This window comes from Vipera ursinii, assembly GCF_947247035.1.
Source record: "Vipera ursinii genome assembly, chromosome: 2".
In the NCBI taxonomy this organism is placed as follows: Eukaryota; Metazoa; Chordata; class Lepidosauria; order Squamata; family Viperidae; genus Vipera; species Vipera ursinii.
This window is the reverse complement of record NC_139513.1, coordinates 7,910,934-7,934,191: the sequence shown is the minus strand read 5'-3', so window position 1 is coordinate 7,934,191 and position 23,258 is coordinate 7,910,934. Positions and strand designations below refer to the sequence as shown.

Sequence of the window (23,258 nt, the reverse complement as noted above, 5' to 3'; positions counted from 1 at the left end):
GCTGCCATTTGCTTCACTGTGGCTTTTCTGGCCAGGAATCTGCCTGGGGCCTTCAATGAAGCCAAGTTGATCACCTTCAGCATGCTTGTCTTTTGCAGCATCTGGGTCTCCTTCCTGCCCACCTACCTGAGTACTAAAGGAAAGTACATGGTGGCTGTGCAGGTCTTCTCCATCTTGACCTCCAGTGCTGGGTTGCTGGGATGCATCTTCTTCCCTAAATGCTACATTATCATCCTGAGGCCAGATCTAAACACTAAGGAACATCTAAAGATGAAATTAGGGAACTGATTGTGAAATTGTTTCTTATGCTTATAACATTTAATTATTAATTCCAATTATTATTGGTTTATATGTTTCATTGTCAGTTTTAATAATTTAGATCATTTAAAACCAAAAGTAATAGAAATATTACCTTGTGAACTTTCAAGCTTCCTCCTTCCATTATATATTCAAGATGGACTTTGTTTAATATTCATATGTTATGTATATGTAGGGGTGTTGTATATATGTTGTATATAATATGTATATGTTGCATATAATATGCTTAGGTGTGTGTCATGTATGTGGAATGAGAGTGGGTAACTGAATTTCATTTTTGATGTGTGTCATTGTGCTCACAGTAAAATTACAATAAATGTTATCTTATCTCATTTTATATGAAGAAAGACTAGTTAAATTAAAATCCAAGATATTCATCAGACAATATAATAAATAAAGTAGTAATTAATATTTATGTTTTTTAAACTGTTGGGTGTTCTCCTTTTCCTAAACCCAAGGTTAGCTAATATTTGGCTTAAACAGCCTTTCAACAGAGGGCATACGTGATCCATGTCCTGGGCTTTGGAGTGCTGAAAGCTTGGCAGGTGTCTTCAAAGCTGGTTAGGAAGGTATTAGCTTTATTTTGTTCACAGCATTGTGTGAATAGATATATCCATTTCCCCAATGTCTGGGTTATACTGGATGGAGAAGGGTTAGTGAAGATGATGTGGCACTGCAGCTTGAACAGCTACAACTGGTTTTGATGCACCTTGTCTTTCTTCTGGTGTACTCTTTTCTCAGTAACTTCCTTTTAGTTATGTTCCAAATGAAGCTCCATCTTCTTTGTGGCTTAGTCTGTCTTAGCCTCCAATTCCAGCTTCTGTGGGCTGAGGTGCTAAACTGATGTGCAGAGAAGAGCAACAAATATGATTAGTGGAATGGAGGCTAAAACATATCAAGAATGGTTGCTGGAATTGTTTGTGTCTAGTTTAGAATGATAGGAATAAGTGAATAGTCTCCAAAACTTAATATTGAAAGAGAAATTTTAAATTGAATTTGCTACAGTGGAAACTTACTGAATGGAGAAACAAGCTTACCAAAGCAACTATCATGGATGGGAAACAGGAAAGGATAGCATAAAGGGAAGATGTAAGATAAATATGTAGGCAAAAATTAGCTGGGTCTTACAGTGGGAAAGGAAGAAGACAAGTTATAAAAAAACATCTGTAAGACAAAATGGCTAGCCAGGAAAACTTAACTAAACTGGAAAAAAAAGGAAAGAACCTATTGTTCTAAGGGCCCAGAACTCAAAAACAACAATTGAATATGTCTAATATTTTATAGGGACGCAGTGGCTCAGTGGGTTAGGACACTGAGCTTGTCGATCAGAAGGTTGGCAGTTTGGTGGGTTGAATCTCGAGTACCGCGTAGCAGAGTGAGCGCCTGTTACTCGTCCCAGCTTCTGCCCACCTAGCAGTTCGAAAGCACGTAAAAATGCAAATAGAAAAATAGGGACCACTACGGTGGGAAGGTAACAGCGTTCCGTGTCCCTTTGGCATCTAGTCATGCTGGCCACATGACCATGGAGACATCCTCGGACAAGCGCTGGCTCTTTGGCTTTGAAACGGAGATGAGTACTGGCCCCTAGAGTCGGAAACGACTAGCACGCATGTGCGGGGGAACCTTTACCTTTATCTTAATATTTTATATTATTAATGTACATGTGATGTATGATTTAATATGTAGCAGGAAATAGGTAGGAGATAGTTGAAAAGCGTGTAACCTCATAGTACCTCAGCCAATGGGAAAAGAGGAGGGGTGTGGTGGCCAGGACAGGGTTGTATAAAGAAGGGAATATTTTGGGTTGAAACTTTGGAGAGAACCAAGTTTTGATCACTTCTTTTCCCATTTATTGCAATAAATGAAACAAAAGGCCTTAACTGTGTCTTGGCTGGTTATTGGTCAGGCGAGCTTGCCTCTGGTCACAAAGGAAAATAGCCAGGAGCACATAAGAGCCTTGGGGGCTCCTCCGGGATTTGCATCTGTTCTATCATTGGCAGCCAGGGATATATGAAAAGGGAAGTGTGTACCTGGGTAAGTTGTTTTCCCAGCCCTAAAGATCAGTTTGTCCCTGCTATAATAATGACAGAATCAGAGACCTGAGGATGGAAAGCCAGGACCCAATGAAAACTTAAGGGAAAGTTGGCTGACTCAAGGAAGGACTTCAACTCAGCCTCACAGATAAGATACCAGAGGGGTATTCATGGTAATAAGAGTTTGAAGAGGAGGGATGCCTCCCCAGCCAGTCTGCTGGCCAATAAGGAAAAAGAGGAAAGGTATTTACATTCTGGAATGAGCCCCCTTAGGGAGATGGGAATCCCTTAGGGAAAATGTTGAAGTATTTTAAGTCAAAGCTTTAAACAAGGCATTTGGACAGAGGAAGGATGATACATTACGGTATATATCTGGCCTAAGTACATGTTTGGCCATCAATAAATTAAATTGGGCTTCTCAGCTTCAGTTAGGACACTGGGGGATGGATAGGCAGTGGTTAAGGTCCCCCATTACATTTCTATTGGAAACACTCCTGGAGAACAAGCTACAAGTTGTCCCAAGATAGTAAACATGGAAATTTAAAAGGACACAAACCTCCACAGATCTGGAAATAATAATAATAATAATAATAATAATAATAATAATAATAATAATAATAATAATAATAATAATAATAATAATAATAATAATAATAATAATAATAATAATAATAAGAAGAAGAAGAAGAAGAAGAAGAAGAAGAAGAAGAAGAAGAAGAAGAAGAAGAAGAAGAAGAAGAAGAAGAAGAAGAAGAGGAGGAGGAGGAGGAGGAGGAGGAGGAGGAGGAAGAGGAAGAGGAAGAGGAAGAAGAAGAAGAAGAAGAAGAAGAAGAAGAAGAAGAAGAAGAAGAAGAAGAAGAAGAAGAAGAAGAAGAAGAAGAAGAAGAAGAAGAAGAAGAAGAATTTGGAAGGGACCTTGGAGGTCATCTAATCCAACCCTATACCATTTCAGGCAAATGGCTGGTCAGTCTCTTCTTAAAAATTCCAGTGTTGGAGCAATCACCACTTCTGGAGGCAGGTTGTTCCACTGGTTAATAGTTCTCACTGTCAGGATGTTTTGCCTGAGGTGAAGTATTTGGACATTTTTTTGTGTCTGGTGTAAATGCAAGAAAGGGTGAAGAAGGCTAGTTTCTTAGTAATTAGAAAGACAATAGAAAGTGTTAAAAAGAATGGGAATGATCAGATGGAAGAGAGAGGGAGAGAGAGAAAGGAGCTGTGTAAAGACAGATGAAAGACGAGTACTCTTGATCTGCTATTTTGTATGAGAGAGTTAAATTGATAGTTAATCTATAGAAACTCATAGAAAGCTATGTATTTCTGAGATCCCTGTTGCCGATCCAAATTGGGATGGTAACTGGAGTGCAGAGAGAAAAGTTGTGGCTGATTATAGGGGATAGAAGGTATTAAAAATGCAGTGCCTCAGAGTCTTAACATTCAGAAAGCACTGTCATTAGAACAAGGAAAGGAGGAAGGATGACTGAACGGCTAGAGAGATTAAAAAGCCAACTTCAAAAGTATGGGCATTTGAATTCTGGTAACCCAGGACATCAAATGATTTTTGAAATGTCCATTTGTATGGAAAGCATGGGAAGATATTCGGGTAAAACTGAGAAATTAGACACATGGAAAAGTAAAACAATAGAATATTTATTAAGAGAGGCTCAGAAAGTATATGCAAAGAGAGAAAGAGGAGAGAGATAAACATAAGATAAAAATGATGGCTTAATTGGTGCAAACAGGCCAGCCAAGAGGATGGGGAGGAGTAATCAGGAAATCAGTAAAGGTTTTTGGGAGAGATCTAGGGTGGGGGTGATGACAGCCATTTGACATCAGGGAGAAAAATTTCCCCAAACACACACACACACACACACACAGAGAGAGAGAGAGAGAGAGAGAGAGAGAGAGAGAGAGAGAGAGAGAGAGAGAGAGAGAGAAATATGCCTTTGTAAGGAGGAAGGATACTGGGAAAATGAGTGCCCTAAGAGGAAGGAGGGGGAAGAACAAGCAATTTTTTTTGTTTCAGTAAGGAGTTGGACTAGAGGACCTCTAATGTCCCATCCAACTCTGATATTTTGGTTTTTGTATGTGTGACATGCTTCAGTGATTTTCCTTTGCATTTTAGTTTGGATTTATTCTTAATAATGCATTCTTGTCAAGAGGATCAATCCTATGATGTTTTATGTAACATCTCATAAATATGTGTGTTTGTGACTCTTTGCTAATGCAAAAGACATGATTAATTGCTGCATACTGTGTGTGTTCAATTTGTTTTCCTTTTCCTTGGAGCCAAATCCTGCTTTGGCCATGAGGGATGGCTAAGTTTTTTTGGGGTTGGTTTATTTTTGTTCAGCCCTAGGAGGGAGGTGTTGGCAACCACTTCTTAAGTATTGGCAATTTTCCTTGTGATTAATGCTTTGAGGACTGTTCTCTAAAAGCAAAAGTTTTGTACAATTTTTTACTCTGTCTGGTTTGGTGAATGGGGGAAGGGGGAGACCAATCTTTTTTCTTCTCAGCTATCCTCTTACTTATTTGATGTGCTGCCTACCGAAGAAAATGGATGGGAACCAGGAAAGGGTAGCATAAAAGGAGGATATAAGATAAACACATAAGCAAAATTTAGTTGGGCCTTAGAGTGGGAAACGAAGAACACAAACTGTAAAAGCCATTGGAAAAGGAAAGGGTTAGTCAGGGAAAAAAAAAACTATTGTTCTAAGGGGCCCAGAACTCAAAACCAACAACTGAATATGGATAATATCTCCTAAGTCCATTGTAACAAATGGAAAAAAATTTCTACTGTAGTTTCCAAGACTTTATTGACCCCAACTAACCTCCAAGAGACCTTTCTGAAAATCTAAATAGGTCTTGCTTCCTTGATCTTGCCAGCTATGTAAGGTTTGATGTCAGTCCTGGTAGCTCCTTGCTTCCCTACAGGAAAGGCAACCTGGTTTGTGTTCTGGGTATAGATCTTGGTTCCTGACTGAGAAAGAATTTAGTTGACAGCAGAACATACTGATGATGCCATACAGGCAGCAGTTTCCATTTCCTTGTTGGGGCAAGCTTTTCTGGAAAAAGCTCAGTTTACCTGAGTGTTCAACTTATTCTAGCAGAAAGAGAGCTATTATCCCAATAAAAGAGGCTATTTTTTTTCAGGATATGTGGACACACACTCCCAACTTCAATTGTATTGCAGAGTTTGAATTGATTGCCAAGTCCTCATCTGAGGCTACCCAGGGAAGGACTCTGACTTTTTAGCAGTTAAAAGCTGATGAAGGGGGGGGGGGGTTAAAGGTATAGGGCAGACATGTCAAACACAAGGCCTGGGGGCCGGATCCGGCCCGCAAAGTGGTTTCACATGGCCCGCGAAGCCATCCTGGAAACAGTGAGGGAACGGCCCCCACTGCCTTGGCCCTGGCCCAGAGACCCTCCTTCTGCCAGAGACCCTCAGATCTGTCCCACTCCTGCCCAGGCCCCCATAGGCACCCTTGATGCAAACGATGTAGAGCTGGCCATGCCCACCCAGTAGGCCATACACACTCTAGCCACGCCCACCCAGTAGGCCACGCCCACCCTGGCCACACCCACCCGGCCCCTTGAGGGCAACCGCAGTGCTGATGCGGCCCTCAATGAAATTGAGTTTGACACCCCTGGTATAGGGCGTTGTAATAACGTTTGTGGTTGTTCTACTTTATTTGCTAAAAAAGCTGGGAAAAGAATCCTTGCACCCTTGTTACTTTCCTGAGGAAAGCAAAAAAAATTCACACTGCTGGACTTGGCAAATGCCTTTTACTTTCTCTCGTAAAATGGCAGTTTTGAGCAACTTTTATCTTTCAGAGGCTTTTATCTTACCCAAACTTGCCTGCCCCACAAGGCTCGGCTTTACAGCCAACCTGGTTTTCAGACCAAACGTCTGCTGGGGTGTTTTTTTTTGTTTGTTTGTTGTTTGTTTGTTTTGCTTTTCCTAACTAGAGCAGGTTTTTCCACTAGCTGATCCTGTGCTGATTGCAACTGAGGGAGAAGATGCAATGAAATTCTGTTACATGCTTTCAAAAGAAAGTATATAAATCTAATTAAATTAAATTAAATTAAATTAAATTAAAATTATATTTACCCATACCCATACATCACACACACACACACACACACACACAACACACACACACACACACAACACACACATCACTGTCCATTTTGAATACATAGTGGAAAAAGAAAGCTTGAGAGTTCACAAGGTTGATGCTATATGGATCAAACTGTGACTGAATCTAGAAGTTCTGCTTTGAATACCATGAAACCTCCTCCCAAAAGGTAACAAGGAGAACAGGTCACGAGGATGTGTAGCATCCCAGACAATATTGCGGACCCTGCTCAAGCATCGCTTATGTGCTATGTCCTGAATAGAAGGAAGTGAACTGGCAATAATCTTTTCTGCTTTCCTCACCACTCTCTGCACCATCTTCCTGTCTGAAGCAGTGATGCTTCCAAACCAGACAGTAATGCAATATAACAGGATACTCTCAATCATCCCTTTTTTGCACTGGTCCATGACCATAGATATGTTCTGTTTTGTTCTATGATTTAGTTCCACCTTCACAAGAAATAATTTTTCCCCCTCTAATTAATAAAAAAAAATACTTTTTTTTTAAAAAAATGTCCCAATAATAGAACCTAAAGTCACACTTTTGTTGAATAGAATCAATAAGTGTAATTTTCATGGTTTCTATTCTGATTGGACACATTATATATCTAAAAAGAAGTAGTCATATGAAAAAGATCAGCCAACCACCTCTTAACAAAGGCAGCCAAAGACCACCACAAATCATGGTCAACTATATCCATACTGAGGATTGCAATCAAACATTAATGCTGAAATTCTCTCTTGAGGGTGGAATCTATCAAGAGATTTTCTGTTTGGGAGAAAGTTCTACTCCTGTCTCATTCCTTGTCTCATTTTCAGAGTTTCACCCCATCTGTGGCTCCTCCCATTGGGCACCTACCTGTTGACTGAGTGTAGAGAAGTGATGTCTCTCCTTAGTGCCATTATCCAAATCATAGTGATTTAGGTGTTGTTTTGATGCTAAATCTCTAAAGACATTTTGGAAAACTTGCAGACCTTACACAAACCTACCCAACATGTTTTCACCTTGATATTACATCAAAGTCTTGTTGGCAAATGTCTTTTTGCTGGAACATCTTGGGGACAGAAATGGCTCTGGAGAAAGAAAGCACCTAGGGAGGCTTTAAGGACAGGCAGAATTGCATTTGTTCTCTTGCCCTTCAGATGTGAAGCCTTGGCTGGACCCTGTCTGGACTAGGAAGCCTCTTAAAAGAAGGCTTTAGTTTCCCCCACCTCTTTCTATTGTTGTTTCTTCAAAATAGATGCAAGGCTGGAGACTCCATCAGGAACACTAGTCATGTTGCTGCTTCTGCTGCCCCAAGCAGTCTTGGAGAATCTCAAAGCCAAATGTCCCCTAACTCTGAAGAGGGATAAGGTGGACACAGGAAACCATTACAAGCCAGGAGAATTTCTCATTGGTGGCATAGTCTCTGCAACAAAGGCTGATTTTGAATACCTAAGCTTCAATAAATCTCCTTTAACTGAATTATTTAGGTAAGTCAAAATTCCTGCATTGCATGACTCCATTCCTCTCTGTTTTCTAAAGTTTCACCCTCCTCTCTTACAATGAATGGTCCCTTTGTTCTATACACATTTCTCTCTTTTTCTCTCATTTTGTCCTTCGGGATCGATTTTCTACTCTGCAACTGATGTGCCAGATTTGAAATTCTCAAGTAAATCATCAGAAGATCTTTTGTTTTTCTTGATTTTGAAAAAACAAGATCCACTTTTCTTGACATCCTCTGAACACAACTGGACTATGGATGGAAAAGAGATGATGGTTCTTCTCTTCTACTCCTTCCTTGCCCCATCATGGGGTCAACATGGGTACAAAAATGCAAGAATATTTTTCTCTGCAATAACACATTAAGTAAAAGAAAGAATCCCAGTTCGCAATTGACTTTCCGTGCATGTGTGAAACTCAACTGAGATCTTTGAACAATGAATTAGAAAAGATTCATAGTAGATGGATTTTCAGCAAGATATTTTCTATTCCTTTTCTTTTCTTCTTAGAATTCATTTTTTATTCTACATACATTTCTTATTAAAAATCAAATAAAAATAAGCCAAATATAATATCTAGATTATTTAAGATACATTTATTATTTTAAAATAAAATACGTTGAAAGATTCCCATTGTTCCATTCAAATACCAGAGATATATTTTTTGGAACAATCCATTCAAATATGTAATGAAATTCCCTCAAACCTCTGGTGTCTTAGATGTATTAAAATACTATTGTTCCAAAGAGTTAATTAAATGTTCTTCCCACTGATTATGTTCCAATATATTCATATTCATACTTTCAGGAGAGCAGCAACAGAGCACTGGAAATTGCTGTCCTTCCTTATCGCCATCAAAGAAATCAACCAGAATCCCAATATTTCAATCAATGTCACCCTGGGTTACAATGTCTATGACAATTATTTCAGTGCACAAATGACTTCAGAGGCTTTGCTGGACCTGCTTTCAGAGGGGGAGGCCAATGTTCCCAATTACAGCTGTGGATGGCAGAGAAACACAGTGGCCGTTCTGGAAGAGGCTGATACTGATGTCTCCATCCAGATTTCAACCATATTAGGCACCCACAAAATCCCACAGGTATGTCTTTGCTGAGAAGACAAATTTTTAATCGTGTAACTTTCAGTCAGACATTCTCTGTTATAAAGAAAGAGCAGAGTTCTATTATAGGAATTGTATAAAGAAAAATGAAGGTTCTATTGAGTGGGTGACAAGAATCTGAGCAGCACTCTCCCTGGTGCAATCTTAATGCAGGTTTTGCATGACTACTGGCTATTTGAAGAACAAAATGCTACACTGAAGTAAGAAGAGAAGTAATGTAAGAGTAAAATGACCAAAGACTTCCTACGAAAGGTTCTTCATTGCAAGGAGTGGAACAAATCCTCCATTAGGGCAAGACTTTTGGTTTTATGGGTCTCCAGTAAAATAGACTTCCTTTTCTTTCCTTTTCAGATCAGTCACAGTTTTATTTCCCAAATTCTGAGTGATAAAACTCACTTTCCCTTCTTTTACCCAATGCTCCCTGCTGAAGGAATTCAGTACCCAGGGATGGTGAAGCTGATTGCCCATTTCAGGTGGACTTTGGTGGGTCTCCTTGCTCCAGACACTGAGAATGGACAAAGGTTCATGAGGACGTTGACTTTCATGCTGATAAAGAATGGCATTTGCCCAGTTTTATCACAAACATTTCCCCCAGATCTTCAAAACGTGTTCATAGACTTGTATTTATACCAAAATTGGAGAAAGGTGAACATCTTTATTTATGGCGCAGACATGAATACATTCAATATAGGGATTGTAGTTATGTACCATATATTTGAAAGGCTTACTGAACCTCTCAGAGGAAAAATTGTGATCACCACAGCTCGCTGGGACTTCACTATTTACTGGGCGGATGATGAGGTTCCCACTCAAGGCATCCATAGCATCTTTTCCTTTCTTATGAAGAAACATCAAATGATAAAGTATGATGGATATCTGCAGTCTGATTCTAGCATAGAAGTCTTTGCAAAGAACTCCTTCCTGTGTTCCTACACCAAGGATGGCTTTTCGGTGAAAGTCTGGAGACGGTGCAGGGAGAGAGAAGAACTGGAGGCTCTGAGGAAAGAGGAGATAGATCTGATCCTGGCTCTGGATAGTTATTTTATTTACAACATAATCTGGGCTGTGGCACAGGCCTTCAATGCTGCTTATTTATCTAGATCCAGGAGGACAACACATAAAGGGGGTCAAAACATGAAAAATCAGATGCTGAAAGCGTGGCAGGTATTTCTTTTCTATTGCAGTTGAGAATCGATTTTAAAACTGTAAGAACAGCCTGACGATTCTGACAGCTAATAATAATTTATTTTGAAAATAAATATTAAACTGAATTCTAAATTTCTATTGTTCTCCCTTTGTATTTGTTTCACCCTGCTTATTTCCTTTGCAACAGATTCCCTTTTTAATGGCTTCTTGGTAATTCTACGTCTTTGTTCCTGAACTCATTCCTTTACAAGCAGGAACATTACTGTGCCCCCCACAGTCTAAGAAAGTGTGCTGTGCACCTTAAGCAGCCTAACACTTGTCTCAAAGGTGCTTTTTCAAAAGACAACTGGGCTGTTGTTTTTTTCTTTTTTCCTTGAGGAAGAAGAAGACATTTTTCTTCTCATCCAAGAAGCTTTTTGGATGAGAAATGAAACATCTGCCTTTTCCTCAAGGAAAAAAACTGTATAGTTGCCTTTTGAAAAAGCACCTTTGAGACAAGTATGTCCTGGATGACTGAATATCTCCACCGAGAGTCTAATACTTCTGACCCCCCTCATGGGTTGCTTCTCTGTTCCAGAACAGTCTTTGCACAGAATGGGTCTCATTCCACTCAGTAGGATCAGAGACATCAAAGGTCTCATCAAGCATAAAACATATGGAGAAATATCTTTGGGCAGAGAAGCTAAACAGGCTGAGGCCAGGTCAGAAGGTGAAGGATTGGATGGGGGAAAAGTTTAGAAGCAGCAAGAGGGAAGAACATTACATTAAATATTCCTTATATGTTCCATAAAATTGTAAGAGGGTGACCTTAACTAGTAGGAGAGGTCATCTTTTGCAGTGAAGATCTGAGGTTTCTTCTCCGGGCCAAGTGGCCCATCGGTCACCTCAAGGCAAAGTTTCATAAGCACAACCTGCTAGTGGAGCAAAGGTCCCCATAGTCATCCTCAAAGCGAGCAAAGATTTTTCTCTTCTTATCTGTCCATTGACCTGTACACCAGTTGTTTATGGCATTGTTTCTGTGTGGGGCATCTGATTTCATTTTGGCTTTATTGGCAAAAAAATTTCAGTGTTGTTGTGCACAGCATCCATTTCCTTTAGTGTTTTTAACTGGACATCATCAGCTCAACTTGCTATATTCCCATTGGTTGCAGTGACAGTTATGAAAGGGAAGAGATAGAGGGCCTCTGATCACTGTCCTTTTCATTTTGCTTCCTTTTAACAAGATTTTTATTCTATATTCCTCAGTAGAGATCCTTCATTCCAGATCAAACGTAAAAGTATTTATTTATTTATTTATTTATTTATTTATTTATTTATTTATTTATTTATTTATTTATTAATGGGATTTATATCCCGCCCTATCTCCCGAAGGACTCAGGGCGGCTAACAACAATAACATATAATAAGTACAGAAATTAAGATAAAATTTTCTCTTGCCCATTTTCTCTTCCATTCTAGCTTCATTCTTTCCTTCAGACCTCTCAATTTTATAATAATGGCATTGATGGGGTATATTTGAATGAGAACGGATTGTTATTAGCTGACTTGGACATTGTGAACTGGATGGTTTTCTCCAATATGTCTGTCAGCAAAGTGACAGTTGGGAGTCTGGAAAGGCAGGGATCCTTGGATTTCAAGTTGAGGATTAAGCAGAATGTTATTGCCAAGATGGAAATGCTGAACAAGGTGGGGAGAAGACTTTACTCTATCCTTTGTGAAGGTTTTACTAAGTGAATTGCAGAGTTGGGGCAGGGATGTCATCTCAGTTCTCCCAGAGAGGAAACTTCTCCAAGAGGAGAAACTTCCTGACAGTTAGAACAATTAACCAGTGGAACAACCTGCCTCCAGAAGTGGTGAATGCTCCAACACTGGACATTTTTAAAAAGAGACTAGACACTCATTTGTCTGAAATGGTATAAGGTTTCCTGCCTGAGCAGGGGGTTGAACTAGATGACCTCCAAGGTCCCTTCCAACATTATTATTATTATTATTATTATTATTATTATTATTATTATTATTATTATTATTAATAATAATAATAATAATAATAATAATAATAATAATAATAATAATAATAATAATAATAATATTGATTCTCAATATGTTGGTAGTGTGAAGGTTATATGTTCAGGTGTCTGAGAAAAATATCCTTAACTATTCCAGTTAACTGTCTATAGTTTTATGTGAGGCAGCGAGATATAAATCATGGGACAACATGAATCATTTCACCGATGCAGAAAATTCATCCAACTTAAGATAAACCTGGAGTATGTACTGTACATTGAAAAAGTAAACTAAAAAGTAGCTGAAATTCTAGAAGGAGTACAGAGAAGAGCAACAAAGAGGATTAGGGGACTGGAGGCTCAACCATATGATCAACAGTTGTGGGAAATGGTAATGGCTAGTCTAACAAAAAGAAAGAGTAGGGTGAGATGATAGCAGTCTTCCAATATTTGACGGGCTGTCACAGAGAAGAATGTGTCAAACTGTTCTCCAAAGCAGAGGGCAAGACAAGAAGTAACAGATGGAAACTTATCAAAGAGAGATCCAAGATTGAATTAAGGGGAAATTTCCCATCAGTAAGAACACTGAATCAGTGGAACAGCTTGCCTCCAGAAGTTGTGGGGGCTCCTTTTAAGAAGAAATTGGACAGCCATTTATCCAGAATGGGATAAGGTCTCCTGCATGTGCAGGGGGTTGGACTAGAAGATCTCCAAGGTCCCTTCCAACCCTGTTATTCTAAACTCTATAAAAATTGTCTGTGAGAAACATTAAAAGAGAAGATAAATAGGCAACAACAAGCAGCCAAATCAGTTTGATGAGCTCCAAGGATATTTTTTTTTAGTAGGTTTCAAATTTAGCAAAGCTAAGCCTTGAAGTGTTCATCCCCAAACTTTTCCTTTTATCTGTTTTAGGAAATACAAGAAATAATGTTGTAGATGTTGTTTCTTTCCCTCTCTCTGCCCAGCCACTGCCCACTTCCAGATGTGTGGAAAGCTGTTCTCCTGGATTCATGAAGGTGGCTCAGGAAGGGAAGCCCATCTGCTGCTACAATTGTTGTCAATGTGCAGAAGGATCCATCTCCACTCAGGAAAGTGGGTGACAGCAGGAGAAAGTCTTTTTGGGAGGACAATGACCCTGACATTTTCCATGAACTTGCATTTTGAAAGACTTGGCAAGAGTGGTCCTACCCCTTTGAATCTTGATAAAAAATATGCATTTATTGCATACTGAATTATAAGAAATTATCTTGGAGGTTAATCTGTTATATTAATCAAGTAAACTGGGTCACAAATTATTGATAAAAATACAGGATAAGTGAGAGTTGGGTACCATGAGACAGGTGACATCTCTTGCTCTTTATCTTTTACAACACATCTTCTATTTTTCAAATTACTATTTACATCATGTCTCTGAATAATGAGAGACTCCAGATTCCAATATATATTGATTAAATCTTGATTGGGTCTTAGGAAGAGGATTGATCAGATTGTTCCAAGTGTCCATGTCTGGTGGGAACCAGCCACAGCTCAGAGTTTCAGATTTCCTCAAAAGCCAAAACTCATGAAACTGTCTTGATTGCTTCCAGACACGAGTGACATCTCTCTGTGCCTCTTCCATTCTCTAATCCTTCTTGCTATGTTCACAATCAAGATTACTCCCAAATTTTAGTCCTATACTGAACAGGATGCAAACCTGATGAACTAAACTGACAGACTGTTTCTGTTTCAGATTATTTATATGCTCACACACACAGTTTCTATGGAAATTAGTAGTTTACTCAAGTTTGATGAGGTAACAGTAGACAAGATATATTGACAGAACTGGATATTATATGCATGATTCCAACAAAATTTCATCGGTCAGAGTTGCTTCTTAAGTCAGGCTGCAGCCAACTCTCTTCAATCAAACTGTTTATTCCTTTGTTAATGGAATCTCATACTGTGTGTTTGCTCTTCATTCTGCTCACTGTCTTTGGAGTTAGGTGCCCTTGCATAACAATAATCTTACTGATCCAACTGATCCAGTTGGTTCATGAATTTGATCAGTCTCAAATGATTTCGGGCTTGTGTCTCCTGAGGCTGACATTCCATGGGATCTGCTGGAGGCTCTTCTTTAGATTCTTTTCTGACTCCTGACCCATAAGGATGAGAGGAGAGGAGAGGAGAGGAGAGGAGAGGAGAGGAGAGGAGAGGAGAGGAGAGGAGAGGAGAGGAGAGGAGAGGAGAGGAGAGGAGAGGGAAGAAGAGAAGAATCATGATTCAGGATCAAGTATAACTTCCTTCTTGACATTGTGCAAATTTTCTTTTGTTGGTATTATAAAACAGAGGAATGCATTTTTATGTCCTCACTCCATATGCACCTCATCTTCACCTCCATCTAATCTTTTTTGTTCCATGGCAAATGGACAATCTATCCATTTCAGCTGGTATAATCTATACCAGGGGTGTTCAAACTTGGCCCTTTTATGACTTGTGGACCTCAACTACCAGAATTTCTCAGCCAGTGTGCCTGGCTGAGGAATTCTGGGTGTTGAAGTCCACAAGTCATAAAAGGGCCAAGTTTGAAGACCCCTGATCTATACTAAGTGGTCATTTGTGTATGCTTAATTCCATTGTAAGCTCAATTCCATTGGTGCCTTAAAGAACTGACAAAAGGCTGGGCTTCAATTTTCAACAGGTTCAGCAGTGAAAAGGTAAAATGGTGGAACTGCCTTCTTTCCTTGAATCCTCCCTCCCTCCCTTCTTCTCTCTGAACAAGTTCATTGATGAAATGGTGACATTAAAATAGAACAGTAATATTAAGATATTCTGGCTAGAGGGAAATAAAAAAAATATTGACTCCATCTACACACAGTCATTCACACCAGCAACAATTTTACCTAAACAATGAATTTTATTAAAGGACATGTTAAAGGGAGATCCTACTCTTTTTCAGATGCAGACAAATGTACCAAATGTCCAGAAGACCAACATCCAAACACCATTCAAGTTCACTGTATTCCCAAGATTAAAAGCTATCTTTCTTATAAGGAAAATCTGGGGATTATCCTGACTTCCATTGCCTTGCTCCTCTTTTTAACCACAGGCTTTGGCTTGGGGATCTTCATTAAATTCATGGAAACACCAATTGTCAAAGCCAACAACCGGGATCTCTCCTACATTCTCCTGGTCTCCCTCCTGCTTTCCATCTTGACCTCCTTCCTGTTCATTGGCCAGCCAAGGAGAGTGACCTGCCTCCTCCGACAAACAGCCTTTAGCATTGTCTTCTCTATTGCCATTTCTTCAATCTTGGCCAAAACAATCACAGTGGTGTTAGCCTTCCTGGCCACAAAACCAGGGAATAAAGTGCAGAGATGGTTGGGGAAGAGTTTGGCCAACTCCATTGTCCTGTCTTGCTCTGGCCTTCAAGTTGTCATCTGCAGCACCTGGTTGGGCACTTTTCCCCCATTCCCAGACTCTGACATGCACTCCCAACCTAGAGAGATCATCCTACAGTGCAATGAAGGTTCCGTCACTATGTTTTACGTTGCCCTCGGGTACATGGGCTTCCTGTCTGCTATCTGCTTCACCGTGGCTTTCCTGGCCAGGAATCTCCCTGGGGCTTTCAATGAAGCCAAGCTGATCTCTTTCAGCATGCTGGTCTTCTGCAGTGTTTGGGTGTCCTTTGTGCCGGCCTACCTGAGCACCAAGGGGAAGTACACGGTGGCTGTTCAGATCTTCTCCATCTTGACTTCCAGTGCTGGATTGCTGAGCTGCATCTTTAGTCCCAAATGCTATATTATTTTCTTTAGGCCAGATCTGAATACCAAAGAACATGTGATGTCAAAATAAAAGGACATGAGATAATATACTGCTTAAATGAAAAACTCATAGCTAATCAGCTTCCTTAGCCAGAATTTTGAAAGCATATAAAGCCATGTTCTTATAACAAGCTTCAAACAGATATCACTATTAGAACAAACCTAATCACAGCATCTGAGATTTTTTGAACTTTTTTTGAGCTGCTGCCCTGAGAGCTGAATTGGAAATTAACACAATGTCTTCTTTGTCTAAAATAAGGGCATATAATTATTGTTGTAAATTTAAAGGTATGTAAACTGAGGGACTTTTTGTTTGTTAGAACAGACAAATTTCAGTTAAAAACCTCTTGGACTGTACAAATTATATTAGGAGATAGAATTTCCCCTGTATATTGTACAACTGAAGAAGAAGGTAAAAAAATGCCTAGGATATAAAAGCAGAGAAACATGTACTAATCCTCAACAATTACATACATACATACATACATACATACATACATACATACATACATACATACATCCCTTTTGATTGCAAAAAAACACTTCAGTTGACATCTGTATATGTGAGTGTAGTTGCTGTAAATTCTAAGGGTGATGCAGAAATATGTTTTTCCCTTTTTTTACTTAATTGGATTCTTATACGCCAATTTTTATACAGTCTTGTTAATATTCTGTCTTTAATATTTTAAATGATGGCAAATCAACAAACTATTGTAATATTTTCATTAGAACAAGTTTATATTTATTAAAAGCGAATATTTTGGGCTTGATCTGACCCCAAATATAGCACAATATTCTTCACTGCTTTTTCAGATCAGTGATAAAATTGCTTCAATGGCTGTGAGTGATAAACATCAATTTCCCTTTTTCCACAGGATGCTCCCCAAAGAAGGGATCCAGTATTCAGAAATTGTCTAACTGCTCCTCCATTTCAGATGGATCTTGATTGGTCTCTTTAGCTCTGACACAGGATGGAGAGAATTTCATGAGGACTTTTACTCCGTTATTTGTGAGGAATGGAATTTGTGTGTTGTTATATCACATCTGTCATGGTTCCAATTAATGAGACAGTTCAAAGAACATTCCAGCATTGTTTATTCTAAAAAGTCTATAATAATGAGAACAAAGCATCGGAACTCATAGATGGATGCCACAATCTGAATTCTCCTCCCCTGAACGCATTGTATCAAACACAATTCCTTCCCTTAATTTAATGTCATAAATCACATTCTCCAATTAGTTTAACATGCAAAACGTCTCTTCTGTTTTATTTTGTGCCATTCGTTATTAAAAAAAAAACAACTGGGGTAGGTTTCTCCCCCCCCCAGCTTCATTTTTCAAAATCCAAACAGTTTTAAAGGGAAAGGCTGCCTTTTATATTGTCAAGGCAAAAATGTCCAATGTTTGCAGCGGTGACATCCGGCCCCCCTTACAAAAAGGATAGATTCTGTAATGTAAGCAAAAGCATATGTCAGGGATTATCTCTTGGTTTGCTGGGGTTTCTTTCATGAATTTTTTTGATGAGTCAGTCAGCCTTCACATTACTAGATTTTACCCAAGTAGCTTCAGACAGCGAGTACCGCTTCCATTGTAGTAGGTACTGCAATTTCCCTTTAAAAATTTTAGAGTCAAGAATGCCTTTCACTTAATACTGTGTCTGACCTGCTACTACAAGGGGCCCAGGTGCCTTCTTAAGGGCAGGTCTCAAGGTGGAGTCCTGAAAAGGTTTCAACAGGCTGCAATGGAAGACAGGGTGAACTTTCCCTAAAAACCTAAGGAGTTTTAGTTCTACTGTGACGGGGTTGATGATCCTTCTCATGGGGAAAGGCCCAAAGAATTTTGGTCCTAATTTCTTGCTGGGTAATTTGAGGCATAAATATTTAGTCGACAGATAAACCTTTTCCCCAACTTGGAATGTTCTTTGGGGAATCCTCTTTTTATCAGCCTGTATTTTATAGGTCTCAGAAGTATTTTTCAATACCGTTTTCGTGTTTCTCCAAACATCTTCCCACTCCTCACCCATTGATCAAGTGTCTGGAAAGTGGAGGGCACCTGAGGGTATTGGTATTGGGCTGAACTCTTTCCCTGTGGCTACTCTGAAAGGTGTATAGCCGGTACTGCTGTGAACAGAATTATTGTAAGCCAACTCAGCGAAAGGGAGGAGGTCAGTTCAGTTTTTCTGTTGGTAGGAAACATAGCATCTGAGATATTGCTCCACCATTTTGTTAGTGGATTCTGCAGCTCCATTGGTAGCTGGATGAAAAGCAGATGATAAGCCTTGAGATGATCCAATTAATTTAAGAAAACTCCTCCAAAAGTTTGCTGTGAACTGCACTCCACTATCCAAAATTATTCGCTTAGGGGCACCATGCAGTCGGTAAATATGTTTCAGGACAGTCAGTTGTTGGGCAGATGGGAGTCTTTGGCAGGCAATAAAATAAGCCTGCTTTGAGAACAGGTCTATCACAGTCCAGATTATAGTATTTCCTCTAGTTTCGGGTAGGTCTACAATAAAGTCCATAGCTATCTCTTCCCATGGTTGAGAAGGATCTGCCACCAGCTGCAGTAACCCAGGGGTTTTCCCTGGAATTGTTTTCATGGTGGCACATAAGGTACAACTCCTGACATAGTTTTCCACATCTCCTGTTAGCCCCAGCCACCAAAATTGCCAATGGATGAGATGTACAGTTTTTAAATATCTGAAGTGTCCAGCCTGTTTTACATCATGGCTGTGTTTGAGAGCATTGAGACAGAGGGCTTCAGGCAGATATAGCTTTCCCCCCTTGTATGCCAAACCATTCCTGCATGTTAAAGAGGTTTGATTATCTTTGAACCATTGATCGGTAAGGAGCTCTCATTTTATCTTTTTCGCTCCTGGGTCATCAGGATTAGGGGTTCTGTGAGGTGTGAGTTGTGCTGCAGGTTGAGAACTGGGGATAATTGCTTCACTGACCTCTTTGCATTCACTTTTGTACTGGCACAATCAAGTGCTACGCTCAATTTGCCAGCAAATTTGGAAAACTCAACAGTGGCCACAGGATTGGAAAAGATCAGTTTACATTCCAATTCCAAAGAAAGGCAGCACCAAAGAGTGTTCAAACTATCGCACCATTGCACTCATTTCTCATGCTAGTAAATTTATGCTTAAAATCCTACAAGCTAGACTCAGCAGTATGTGGATCAAGAACTACCAGAAGTACAGGCAGGATTTCGAAGAGGCAGAGGAACTAGAGATCAAATTGCCAACTTACGCTGGATCATGGAGAAAGCTAGAGAGTTCCAGAAAAAACATCTACTTCTGCTTCATTGACAATGCTAAAACCTTTGATTGTGTGGATCATAACAAACTGTGGCAAGTTCGTAAAGAGATGGGCATACCAGGCCATCTTATTTGTCTCTTTAGAAACCTATATGTAGGCCAAGAAGCATCAATGAGAACTGGACATGGAACCACCGATTGGTTCAAAATTGGGAAAGGAGTCCAGCAAGGCTGTATACTGTCGCCCTGCTTATTTAACTTATATGCAGAGCACATCATGAGAAAGGCAGGGCTAGATGAATCAAAAGTTGGAATTAAGATTGCCGGAAGAAATATCAACAACCTAAGATATGCAGATGATACCACTCTAATGGCAGAAAGTGAAGAAGAACTAAAGAGCCTCTTGTTGCGAGTGAAGAAGGAGAGTGCAAAACTTGGGTTGAAACTAAACATTAAGAAAACAAAGATCATGGCATCTGGCAATCTCAATTCCTGGCAAATAGATGGGGAAGAAATGGAGGTAGTGACAGATTTTATTTTCCTGGGCTCCAAGATCACTGCAGATGGGGACTGTAGCCAAGAAATTAAAAGACGCTTGCTCCTCGGAAGGAAAGCCATGGCAAATATAGACAGCACACTAAAAAGCAGAGACATCACCCTGTCAACAAAAGTGTGTATAGTCAAGGCTATGGTCTTCCCAGTTGCAATGTATGGCAGTGAAAGTTGGACCATAAGAAAGGCTGAGCGCCAAAGAATTGAGGCCTTTGAACTATGGTGCTGGAGAAGACTCCTGCGAGTCCCTTGGACTGCAAGGCGATCAAACCGGTCAGTCCTACAGGAGATCAATCGTGACTGCTCTTTAGAAGGCCAGATGCTGAAGCTAAAACTCAAGTACTTTGGCCACCTAATGAGAAGGAAGGACTCACTGGAGAAGAGCCTAATGCTGGGAAAGATTGAGGACAATAGAAGAAGGGGACGACAGAGAATGAGGTGGATGGATGGAGTCACTGAAGTAGTAGGCGTGAGCTTAAATGGACTCCAGAAGATGGTAGAGGACAGGAAGGCCTAGAGGAATGTTGTCCATAGGGTCGCAATGGGTCGGACACGACTTCGCAGCTAACAACAACAACAAATCGAGATAAAGTATATACTTTAGAATGAAGTTGAAATGATTGAAGTACTGTGCCCACCACACTTGTTTTGGGGACAGTTTGCGGGCAGTCTTCAGTGCCTCTAGGTTTTTGTGATCTGTCCATACTTCAAATGGCATCTTGCTCCCCTGTAAATAATGTTGCCAGTTTAACAGGCTCCACCGAATGGCGAAGGCCTCCTTCTCCCAAATTGCCCATCTTGTTTTCACTGAATTTTTTGGAGGTGTAGGCACAGGGTTGTAGGACTCCACTTTTGTTCTTTTGCAGTAATACAGCTCTGACTGCAATGTCACTGGCGTCAGCTTGGATTGCAAAGGGCTCCCCTGGGCATGGATGATTTAGGACTGGTTCAGCAGCAAATAGCCTTTTCAAATTCTCAAAAGCTGTTTGACAGCTAATGAAAGCTGTTATTTTGGAGTACTTGTTGCTTTATTTCAAAGTGCTGTCAATCGCATCATGCCCTGACCCCCTCAGCTCTTACCCCCAGCCCAGTGGAAGGCAATGAATTAATCAGCTCTGCTTTGTCTCTGCTGCCTGTATAGCCATGCTGGTTTCTTCTTAGATTTCTTGATTTTCTTTTTCAATGGTATTGTGCTGGGTTGGGCTTTTATGATCGTATTTTTCAGAGTTTACAGAGCTCCTTGAGTTGTTTTCCCCTTCAGGATTTTCATCCAAAGAATCTTTCCCAAGTTATCTCAGAGTTTGTTAAAATCAGCTATTTTAAAATCTAAGAATCTGGTATCATTATGTTCTATTTCTTGTGTTTTCATTATATTGAATTCCAATATGACATGGTCCCTCTTGGTCAAGGTTTCTGCAGCTTCAACTCCCTCTATAATTTCTTCTCTGTTTATAAGAATTAGGTCCAGTATGGCTTTTCCTCATTCCTCTACCTTTTGGACAACAAAGTTGTCAGCTAGGTTGGTCAGAAAACTATTGTATTTCTCACTTGGTACAGAATTAGTCTTCCACTTGATGTCTCCCATTACTATTGTAGTGTGTTACCTATATACATTTGTTAATTGGTTAGCAAAATGTACATCTATTTTTTCTGCTTGTTTGGTGGACTGTAGTATACACCTATGGTAATTTCATTTTATATATATATATGATTGTTTTCTGGATCTCTTCACTGATGGGGGTGGCTTTTATTTTGGATTTTGTGGTTTTTTCCAAGTAGGTGGTGGGATCTGTCTTGAGGAGTTTGTATGTGGAGTCTCGGAGTAGGTTGGATAATTTGGTATGGTAGTCAGATGAGTTCATTACCACCATACCAAATTATCCAACCTACTCCGAGACTCCACATACAAACTCCTCAAGACAGATCCCACCACCTACCTGGAAAAAACCACAAAATCCAAAATAAAAGCCACCCCCATCAGTGAAGAGATCCAGAAAATAATCATTCCCAGAGAAAAATCATCCAGATGTCCTAAGCTCTATGGTCTGCCCAAGATACACAAAGAAGGAACCCCACTCAGACCCATAGTCAGCTCCATAGGCTCACCTCTACAAAATCTAGCCAAATTTCTTGCCAAACAACTACAGCCTTACGCAAATTCCATCACCTCACACGTACAAGATTCATTCCATTTCATAGAGATCATAAGTAAACTAAACTTACAGCCCTGTGACCTACTTGTGAGCTTCGATGTCGTATCCCTCTTCACCCAAGTGCCAATCAAAGAAGCCTTGACAGCTATCCGAAATAAATACAACCCCCCAAAACACATCCTAGATCTGACCAACCACTGCCTATCTAACACATACTTCATCTACAATGGACAAAGATACAAACAAATGGAAGGAGCACCCATGGGATCACCCCTTTCACCTGTCATCGCAAACCTCTACATGGAACACTTTGAAACCCTCGCTCTAGAAAAATCCAACCTCAAACCCAAACTCTGGCTCAGATACGTAGATGACACCTTCGTAATCTGGCCACACGGCAAAGAAAAACTGGATGACTTCCTCACACACCTCAATAGCCTACACCCCAAAATACAATTCACCATGGAAACAGAAGCTAACAATCAAACTTCCCTTCCTTGATGTCTTAGTCTACAAGAAATCCAACGGCTCCCTAGGACACACTATCTACCATAAAAAAACACACACAAACCGCTATCTGAATGCACTCTCACACCACCACCCAGCACAGATCAACTCCGTAGCCAAGACACTCATCTCCAGAACAAAACACCTAGCTGACGAACAACACCAAAAAACCGAACTACACACTCTCACTAATGTACTAACAGCCAATGGATTCCAAAGAAACACGATTACCAACTTAATCCGAAGAGAGACACCCACAAAAACCCAAGACAGAGAACAAGAAAATGGCAAAGCCCTCCTCCCATACTTAAAAGGGACCACAGACAGAATCAGCAAGGTCCTCCAAAAACACAACATCAAAACAGCATTCTACACAGACATAAAAATATCCACCATCCTAAGAAACCCCAAGGACATAATTGGCTTAGAAAACCAAGGAGTATACGAAATCCCATGCTCCACCTGTCCCACCACATACATCGGACAGACCAACAGAAGAATAAGTGCACGCATTGAAGAGCACAAAAACTCACTCAGAAAAGGAGAACAAACTTCATCCCTGGTCCAACACTTTGAAGCCACGAGACATGAAATTGATTTTAAAAAAACCAAAACTATCGCCAAAATTGAACATTTTAACAACAGAATAATCAGAGAAGCCATTGAGATAGAAAAACGCCCCCACAGCATAAACAAACGAGATGATACCTCTCGCCTACCAACCATTTGGAAACCCGCCTTGATTGACAG

General features: G+C 40.0%; 1 protein-coding gene across 1 annotated transcript; it reads left to right on the top strand.

Annotated features, from left to right (window-relative positions):
• Nucleotides 1-7,762: 7,762 nt before the first annotated feature.
• Nucleotides 7,763-16,068, top strand: LOC310633289 (vomeronasal type-2 receptor 26-like; the record flags this gene model as incomplete). The annotated part of the gene is made up of 5 exons (XM_083350988.1): nt 7,763-7,959; nt 8,776-9,067; nt 11,693-11,920; nt 13,203-13,329; nt 15,173-16,068. The coding sequence occupies 5 exons, from the start codon at nt 7,763-7,765 to the stop codon at nt 16,066-16,068; spliced, it is 1,740 nt and encodes a 579-aa protein (XP_083207114.1).
• Nucleotides 16,069-23,258: the final 7,190 nt, after the last annotated feature.